Below are 9,606 nucleotides of genomic sequence, written 5' to 3'. Positions count from 1 at the left end.
TTTAATTAAAATGCCAAATGAAGACCTGTGGCGCCATATTCACTCAAGCTGTTTTTGAACATGGGTCTACAGTGAGGAGTGAGTGTGTGTGTGTGTGTGTGTGTACCTGAAGAGAGATGCGTCCAGGTAGCAGGAGTTCAGGTGACCCTGAATGCCCTTCTTGAAGCCCTCGTACGTCATCCGGGCGTCCAGACCCGACACAGGAGGAGTGTTGTCCTCCACACGCTCACTGCTCCAGTTAGCAAACGCTGGAACACACACACACACACACACTGCTCCAGTTAGCAAACGCTGGAACACACACACACACACACTGCTCCAGTTAGCAAACGCTGGAACACACACACACACACACACACTGCTCCAGTTAGCAAACGCTGGAACACACACACACACACACACACTGCTCCAGTTAGCAAACGCTGGAACACACACACACACTGCTCCAGTTAGCAAACGCTGGAACACACACACACACACACACACACTGCTCCAGTTAGCAAACGCTGGAACACACACACACTCACTGCTTCAGTTAGCAAACGCTGGAACACACACACACACTGCTCCAGTTAGCAAACGCTGAAACACACACACACACTGCTCCAGTTAGCAAACGCTGGAACACACACACACACACACACACACACACACACACACACACTGCTCCAGTTAGCAAACGCTGGAACACACACACACACACACACTGCTCCAGTTAGTAAACGCTGGAACACACACACACACACACACACACACTCACACACACACACACACTCACTGCAACACATCTATATTACCGCACAATCTCACTTTAATTAAATCGTTAAATGAAGACCATACAAGAATTTTGCTGCAATACTTTTTGTAAGTTGCTTTTGGATAAAAGCGTCTGCTAAAAGAATAATATGCATTATTATATATTTTGCGATATTATGTATTATTATTATTATTATATTAGGGCATAATTTCCATACATTGTTAAATAAAGACACTACAGAATGTAAGACATTATTGCTGTAATATTTTTGCAGTAATAATATGCATTATTATATATTTTGCAAATGCATGCATTATCATAGGTTATGCATAAATATTAAGGCATGTTTATTTAATTAAATTACTAACTGAGAATTTTTGCTGACATTTTGCAACTTTATGCATTCTAACACTCATAATATATTATATTATGCATTCTATGAAATCTATATTTTAAAGCTGTTTTGAAACCGTGTCTATTGTGTCGAGCGCTATATGAATATATAAATAAAAGGGAACGCACCGATGGAGTTGCAGCGATCGACCTGATTAATGGGCGGCTCGGGCTCCGGGAACCTGGAGTCGCGTCTGCAGTTCCTCAGCTTGACGAACAGCCCTTTATTAGCGGGACAGCGGAAGTGGCGTTCGCTGAGGTAACTGCCATCCGTAGCGGCGGACAGCTCCTGATCCTGACAAGCAAAACACTTAACATAAACCACCTTTATCATTAATAATAAATGATTTATTAGTATACCCTCATCCTTCCCTCGGGTCATTTTGACCCGAAACGTATAAAAATTGAGTGTTCATCACTTGATTGAAATTTAAAAAGTAACAAATTCTTCCCTCACGGGTCAATTTGACCCCCTTAGGAATGAGTGGAATGCGAGGAATGCTTCAGTAGACATAGAAAAAAACTAAAAATGCTCAAAATTCTTATCTAATTATATATGTTATATTAATTGTATAATGTCTACATGTGTATCTGAATGCATACTGAAGATAAACTGGCTTTAGGCCCCAGCGGAACAGCTCCTCTGCTCCATATAGAGCTATAAGCCCATCTAGAGGCATGAAATATCATGTATTATTATTATTTTTCCCACAAGAGTTCAAAGACTACCAATGTAAGATATTTAGAGCTGAATTAAAAGGGTTATGCATAAAATTGTGAGTTATTTTGAATTTAAGTTGAAAGAATGTGAGGAATGTGCTTAAATGACTATTTATTTATTGATCAAATCTAGTCATTTAAAAGTAAATCAAATAAAAATAACTAAGAATCTCATTAAAAAATATTATCAAAATGAAATAAAATAAGATTTCTAAAAAAAAAAAAAGTATACTTTTAGGGCTTCGGGTCATTTTGACCCACGAGGGAAAGATGTGTAACAAAGTTTGTAAGGTTAAGTATTCTTCCTAAGTGAGAGTTGTTCGAGTACCAGCTCGATTCCAGCGACTGGCTCTGATAGGCCGCTGATCTGTCCAATCCAGCGAATCACTCCGAAAAGGGGCGGGTCATTGACTTCCACCATTGATCCCACCTCTAACCACGCGGCAAGCTCCGCCCTCTGCTCAGCGATTGGTGGAGAGGGGAGGTTGTGGAATCCGTTTGACGAGCGCGAGTGATCAGCGGGCGGGGAGGTGGGCGGGGCCTGAGGCCTGGTGGGCGGGGCCAGCGGAGGAGGTTTCAGAGCGGCTTTCGGCACAGAGGACGACGGAGGCTGGAGGGCTTTTTTAGCCGTCACTAACATGGCCGCCTGGATGAGGGGTCTGTCTGTGGGCGTGGCCGTCTGAGAGGTGGGCGTGGCCATCGGGGATGTGGGCGTGGCCCCTGGAGAGGAGGGCGTGGTCATCTGGACAGCGGGTTTATTGCCGAGGGGCGACAGAGGCAGTTTGGGAAGCGGTCTGGGATTGATTACTGTCAAAGGAGGCCGTTCAGATCGAGTTTCTGTGGAACAAAAGACAACATAAATATATATCTAGATTATATCTCGCCATTGAATAGTTAGCCCAAAATTAAAATTGATTTAATACATTTAAATTAAATTCAAATGTATTTAATACAATGTACATGTATTTTACATTAAATTAAAACTAAAACAAAATTAAAACGGTCTCTCATTTATTCTCCCTGAAAGTCTCTTCTGCTCACAAAAGCTGGGTTTATTTGATTAAAAATACTGTAAAAATAGTGAAATATTTTTGTAATGTAATAAATCATCTGTTTTCTATGTGAATATATAGTAAAGTGTAATTTATTCCTGTGATCAAAGCTGAATTTCAGCATCATTACTCCAGTCTTCAGTGTCACATGATCCTTCAGAAATCACTGTAATATGCGGATTTGTTTTTATGATATATTAACATTTAAAAGTTAAGAGTAAGTCAAGTCTTTAAAAAAAAAATTGTGACAGTAAAGACATTTATAATGTTACAAAAGATTCTATTTTAAATAAACGCTAAACTTTCTATTCATCAAAGAATCGTGATAATAAAATGCATCATGGTCTCATTGTTTATGACACTGGTTTTGATGGTTACCTGCAGTGACTTTGGAAAGGGGAAGTAAAGCCCCAAACTCAGGTGACGGGATGGAGCACAGTTTGGTGTTTTTATAATATCCATCCCATGATCCCACTGCTTGTTCCTAAACACACACACACACACACACACACACGATTAACTAAATTACGTCACTAGCAGCTGAAGAAAATACGCAACGAATGAAAAGACCTCGTTCTGAGAAAGTTTAACACTTCCACTCGTCGACTGCAGCTTTTCTAAAGAGATGTGTTTTTGCTTTTTTGTCTTTGTTACTAATATGATTGATTATATATAGCCAGTCAGGGGTGGCGCCAGAGAATTTTTAACGCAGTTGCTAGATCATTGACAAGGGGAGCTGCGCAATTATATAGCCTATATATTTATACTATTAATAAATGAGCAAAACTTGGGCACTCAATATTTAATATTCAATTTTCACAATTAAAGTTTTCATTTTACTAAATTGAACAAGCACGACATTCAGCATTCAATCAAATATTATTAAAGATTTATTATTAATAATGTTATTTCAACATAATATCTCGTTATTTCGACATAATATGTGTGCGTGCATAAAGCAAGATGTGCATTTGTAAATCCGGTGACAGGTGTGCATTGATTTTTATTAATAAACTATTTTTTTCTGTGTCAGCTGCAAGATGAGGTTGACGATCGCCTTCTCCGTGAACGCGCCTACAGAGAGAAATTCACATATTGGATTACATAATCAGAGAGTAGCCTATTTATTTTCGTTTTGAATTGTTTCGTTTAAAGACATTTCAAGCTTTATATTGATATATTTCTCATGTCTGTGAGGCATACGCAGAGTTTCGGTTAATTTATGATGAGATGTTCCAGTTCACGTGCAATGCAAGTGATCGCGCCGGCGCCTCCATGTCATGGTTATATTGTCTGCTATATTTGCCTCTTATTTATTAAATCCAGGCAATTGGTTGATGAAAAATTTATTAAAATTAAGATACAATTTATACAAAACGAAATTCACTTTAAAGAAAGGCTCTCTACAAAACAAAACGTAATGAAGGGGTCAAAATCATTTCTGAACCATGTCTCCTGATATACATCCTATCTTACTAATGCTGTTCACTTTTCATAATCAACAAAAATAAAATAAAAAACATAATATTTCAACAAATATGAAACTAAATGCACTTATTTAATGGCTACAACACGTATAGTAGGCCTAAAGACTCTCTATTTGTACGAATTGCTCCACATTCATTTAATTCAGAATTTTGCACTCATAAGTTGAAAGGCATTTTTTGTGTATAGTAACACATATCTGCAACATTTATCAAGTTCACGGATAATTGTGCATGCATTTATTAATCATTATGATACTAAAATCATAATAAAGTGCTATACTGTACACAGATAAGCCAAGAATATTGACGCAACGCGTTTAATTAGCCTACACATTAAGCATTTTCCTCCCAGGAAAACCATTATAAGAACGCTTGGCTTAATGCAGATTAGAATGTCCCAGCAGTTGTTATGTCGAAATAACAAGATATTATGTCGAAATAATATTATGTTGAGTTGCTCTGTATCGTCGCGTCGGGTATATGGTGGCATGATGGGGTTGTTGTTTTTTTAATTAAAAGTGTGTGTATTGTTAGTATTATTATTTTTGAGGGTGGGAGAGGTAGGCCCCCCCCAGTGACACATCGAGGCCCCCTCGTTCCGTATGTCCTGGCGCCGACCCTGCGGAGATGATAACGTTTTTCATAATTTTTTTAAACTTGCACCTTGGAACCGATTTAAAAGTGTGCGTTTTCGAGCCTCCAAACACTGTTGTCGTGTAAATGAGCAGCCAGAACGCATTAAAAGTTTTCTGGTTTCTGTTAAAACAGTGTTGTGTTAGCGGCCCCTAAGTTAATGACTAATGATCTTTGCAACGGAAGGGAATCAATCAAAAACTAACTATATCTGGACAATAACTTTATTCTAGAGCTGCTGTAAAGCCTAAACAATCTGTTACTGTAATATCCTGTTATCTCTGTAAAGCTGCTTTTAAACAATCTATTGTTAAAAGCGCTGTATAAATGAAAGTGACTTGCCATTAGTGATGAACACCTGCTGTTAACAAGCAGAACTTCTATACTAACTTGTTTAAAGCGCTGTATAAATGAAGGCGACTTGCCATTAGTGATGAACACCTGCTGTTAACAAGCAGAACTTCTATACTAACTTGTTCAAAGCGCTGTATAAATGAAAGTGACTTGCCATTAGTGATGAACACCTGCTGTTAACAAGCAGAACTTCTGCACTAACTTGTTAAAAGCGCTGTATAAATGAAGGTGACTTGACTTTCTAACACTGAGCTTTACACCTGACGAACACTCACCAGTAACACTCCCACATAAAGGGCGCTGGCGGGCCGGCTGGACAGGGGTCCGCAGAACTGCACGGTCCCGCGCTGCACACACTCGTCCTGCGGGAAACACACTCTCTGGCCGACGGCGAGCGGGGACACACACTCTGCGGATCGGGACTGGATGCTCAGCGGGTCGCTGGAGGACCGAGAGGATCGAGGGAGGCTGATCTCACTGACCGGCAGGAACAGCCCACAGGCGTCGGGACACACGAACAGCTGACGGCCTTTGTAGATGCCGTTACACTTACCCCGACCTGCAGCCCATCCCTGAGACACACACACACACACAGAGAGCAGAGACAAGTTTATTAAGAGCTGTTATAAAGCCCGTCCCTGAGAGACACACACGACCAGCAGACAGACATGGAAAACATATTTAATAAGAGCTTTTATAAAGCATTTTTCATTATGTGTGTGTGTGTGTGTGTGTGTATATATATATATATATATATTCATTCATTTGTTCATTCATTCATTTGTTTAATTATTTATTGCAGTGTATTGTTGGCGTGTGACATTCGGGCTTGCCTTGAGCTGGACCCCGAAGTACACGGCGGAGCTTCCTCGGGTCAGGGGCCCGCGGTACCGCAGCTGGGCCTCGGCGAGCTCTGATTGGCTGCGGCTCCAGGAGACCCTGAGCTCGGACCCCAGCGCCAGCGAGAGGAACCGGTACAGGGCCTGGGGCCGAGACAGCAGCTTCACTCGCACATCCAGCTCCGGGACCGGCTCCAGGAGACCAGCGAGCTCAGGGGACACTTCACTGAGCACCTCACGCTCCACCTTCACCACACACCCGCTGTCAATCACCTGCCACACACACACACACACACACGAGAGGTCAGAGGACACTTCACTGAGCACCTCACGCTCCACCTTCACCACACACCCGCTGTCAATCACCTGCCACACACACACACACACACACACACACGAGAGGTCAGAGGACACTTCACTGAGCACCTCACGCTCCACCTTCACCACACACCCGCTGTCAATCACCTGCCACACACACACACACACACGAGAGGTCAGAGGACACCTCACGCTCCACCTTCACGCTTTATCCGTGTATTTTCCGGAATCTCTGTGTGAAAGGGGCTTATATGAAGGACTCTTTAAATGTACACAAATAATTTGGCCTAATGAAATATCAATTGAATGTGTTGGAGTTAAAGTGTCACTTTCAACAGAAATTTCATTTACTATTCTATGTCTTTATCGTCCGCCGTCAGCAAAAGTAGATTTTTATGATCAATTTAAAGCACTTCTGAGTTGCTGTGACTTTAATAATGAATTGTTCTAAAACTTTGATAGACCCGGTGTTCTCTAACAAACCAGATAGAATAATAAAAACGTACAATTTCCTGACTGGCTTGTCTGACCACAATGCCACATTCTTTTCTAGAAAGCTGACTAAAAAACGATTGAGAAATGTCAGTAAAAACATTCATATAAAACAAACGTATATTCCACAGAGCCAAGAACAATGTTTAATTGCAGCTCTAAATACTTTTGATTGGTCTAGTATAGTATTATGTGATGACACTAATCAATGTTGTGATTTAATATATTCTTCTATTAAAAAGGTTCTGTCATTTTCATTTAAAGAAACGAGTTTATTCCTTGCCTTGGATCAATAGTGAGTGTAAACAGCTTATGACACTCAGAGATCAATTACTAAAAAAAATCATCACAATCTGGATTAACTACTGATCGATTACATTTTGTATCCGCAAGAAATAAAGTCACACAAACTTTGAGAATGGCAAAAGCTAATTTCTTCATGTCTGTAATTAATGGTGCCAAAGGAAATTGAAAGTTGATTTGGGAAAATATTAACAAACTCCTTGGTAAAAGTAAGCATATTGCTGTTAAAGACTTTGAACTCAAATTTGCTAATGAATTGGTATCAGAGCCTCTCAACCTAGCAACTAAATTAAATGATTATTTTCAAAATACAATTGATGAGATCGCTCAATTGTTTTCTAGCTCTTGTGGATATCCTTATATGGATGCCGTAACTCTAAACTCTAAGTTTAATATTCAAATAATTACAGAAAATGAAGTACATAACATAATCTTTAATCTTTATTTAACAAAATAATTGTTGATTTTAAGCGTGCGTTTGATACTGTGAATCACTTTAAGCTTTTGTCTAGACTGTTAACATTTGGCTTTAGTAATCAAACAGTTAAATGGATACAGTCTTATTTATCGGATAGAAAACAATGTGTGCAAATAAAGAATTGTAAGTCACCATATCTTCAATATACACAGGGTGTTCCACAGGGATCAATCTTGGGACCTCTGCTATTTTCACTGTATGTGAATAGTTTGCCCAATGTATGCAAAAATGTCGACACGATTATGTATGCTGATGATACGGTAATTTTTACACATGCCAAAAGTGCTGATCAGCTTTCATTTGCTTTAAATGATTTGCAAAAATGGCTGATTGATTCATGCTTGTGTCTTAATGTTAAAAAGACTGTATAAATGTTTTTTAGTAAACCTAAAACAACTGTGGCCACAGTAAAAGTTTGCTTGGGTGGACAAGAATTAACTAATGTTGAGGAATTATACGAGTCATGCTGCTATTGGGCAAGTGGGAGCATTGGAAATATTAGATAAGAAACCTTCGTCATATCATCATTGTAATATTCTAGATAAATATAAGTTTTTAAATTTTGCGAATTTCAAATTATTTAAATCAGCCTGTCTAATCTATAAAGTTATACATGGTCTGGCACCTCCACCATTGAGTGATTTTATTAAACAAAAGTCTATCAGTGCTGTCGGGTCTCGAGTGACTAGAGCCACTATGAGAGGTGACTGTGCCTATGGCTATAATCTGGCATATTTACATTTGTGAAAAATGTTCATTAATATGTATTGTCCCTTTTGTCTTTTTTTCTACAAATAAAATAAAATAAAATAAATAAATAAAAATAAGAAAAAGTCAGATTCGTGAGATAAAAGTCGCAATTAATTTATTTTATTTTATTAGGTGGCGGGAACACGCCTCTCCACACACATTCCTCTCTTACCTTCACCCACAGGTATCCTCTTCCACCCCTGTGTCCTCCTCCCTCCTGCTCCACACAGAGCTGCCCCCGCTGCAGGCGAATGGTTCCTTCCAGCTGGTCCTGCACTCGATAGTCGGACGCGACCATGTACATTTTTTGGGGGCGTGGCTTCCTACTGTGATGCGCGTCGCCAGACATTGTGATGTGAACACCCCCGAACCTGCGCGTGCACGAAACACGAGTAATAACATTTAAATCGTTTCCATCACAGAACACGTTTAATTTTCCAAACTGAATAAAAGAGTGCCAATCGACCATAAAAAACAAAGTTTGAATCGAATCGCTTTTCATTTTATACAGGACAAACTACGTGCAAAGTGAACCAAAACATTATTTCCTATTATTAAACCTGTTTAAACACACCTGGCAATATGTTTCTCGGTCATAGCATCGTTTTGATTTAAAACCTATTGAAATAGACAACAAACGCTAACTTACCGACAAAGTCATCACCTCTGTTTAAAGTGCTACACTTTATCGCTCCGAAAACACAATAATACCTCACTTTCGCCAAAGCAGGAAGCGAGATGACGGACAGCTGTGTCGACCAATCAGATTGAAGAAGCGTTTGGGTAGCGAACGATGGGCGGGGCTTCGTTCTGAGGGAAATTCCACTGTGGCGGTTTGTATTATGGTGAAGAAATTACTTTTTTTTTATCTGACGGATATTTTCTTCATCTTCCGAGAATTCGACGCCGGTAAATACCGGTAAATACACTATTATCTCAGACCATGCCTCTGTTCGTTCAAGATAGCTTGTGAAATGATATATAAGATGTTAACCAAACCTAAAGTGACATGGTGAAGAGTTGAGATGGC

At 39.7% G+C, this 9,606-nt stretch overlaps 1 protein-coding gene across 1 annotated transcript in view; it reads right to left on the bottom strand.

Moving 5' to 3' along the window:
• si:cabz01101003.1 (ubiquitin carboxyl-terminal hydrolase CYLD) overlaps positions 1-9,372 on the bottom strand; it is a 20,637-nt gene extending 11,265 nt beyond the window's left edge. Inside the window, exons 1-8 of the mRNA XM_056235677.1 lie at positions 9,226-9,372; positions 8,749-8,947; positions 6,230-6,508; positions 5,672-5,968; positions 3,301-3,406; positions 2,199-2,707; positions 1,280-1,445; positions 107-248 (exon numbers count right to left, since the gene is read on the bottom strand). Coding sequence (XP_056091652.1) covers positions 107-248; positions 1,280-1,445; positions 2,199-2,707; positions 3,301-3,406; positions 5,672-5,968; positions 6,230-6,508; positions 8,749-8,925 — 1,676 coding nt within the window. The 5' untranslated portion in view covers positions 8,926-8,947; positions 9,226-9,372. The remainder of the gene's footprint in view (positions 1-106; positions 249-1,279; positions 1,446-2,198; positions 2,708-3,300; positions 3,407-5,671; positions 5,969-6,229; positions 6,509-8,748; positions 8,948-9,225) is intronic.
• Positions 9,373-9,606: the final 234 nt, after the last annotated feature.

This window comes from Rhinichthys klamathensis, unplaced genomic scaffold, assembly GCF_029890125.1.
Source record: "Rhinichthys klamathensis goyatoka isolate OS25496 unplaced genomic scaffold, OSU_Roscu_1.1 h1tg000429l_1, whole genome shotgun sequence".
In the NCBI taxonomy this organism is placed as follows: Eukaryota; Metazoa; Chordata; class Actinopteri; order Cypriniformes; family Leuciscidae; genus Rhinichthys; species Rhinichthys klamathensis.
Note: the sequence above shows the minus strand (reverse complement) of the source record. Positions and strands in the feature narration are given on the sequence as shown.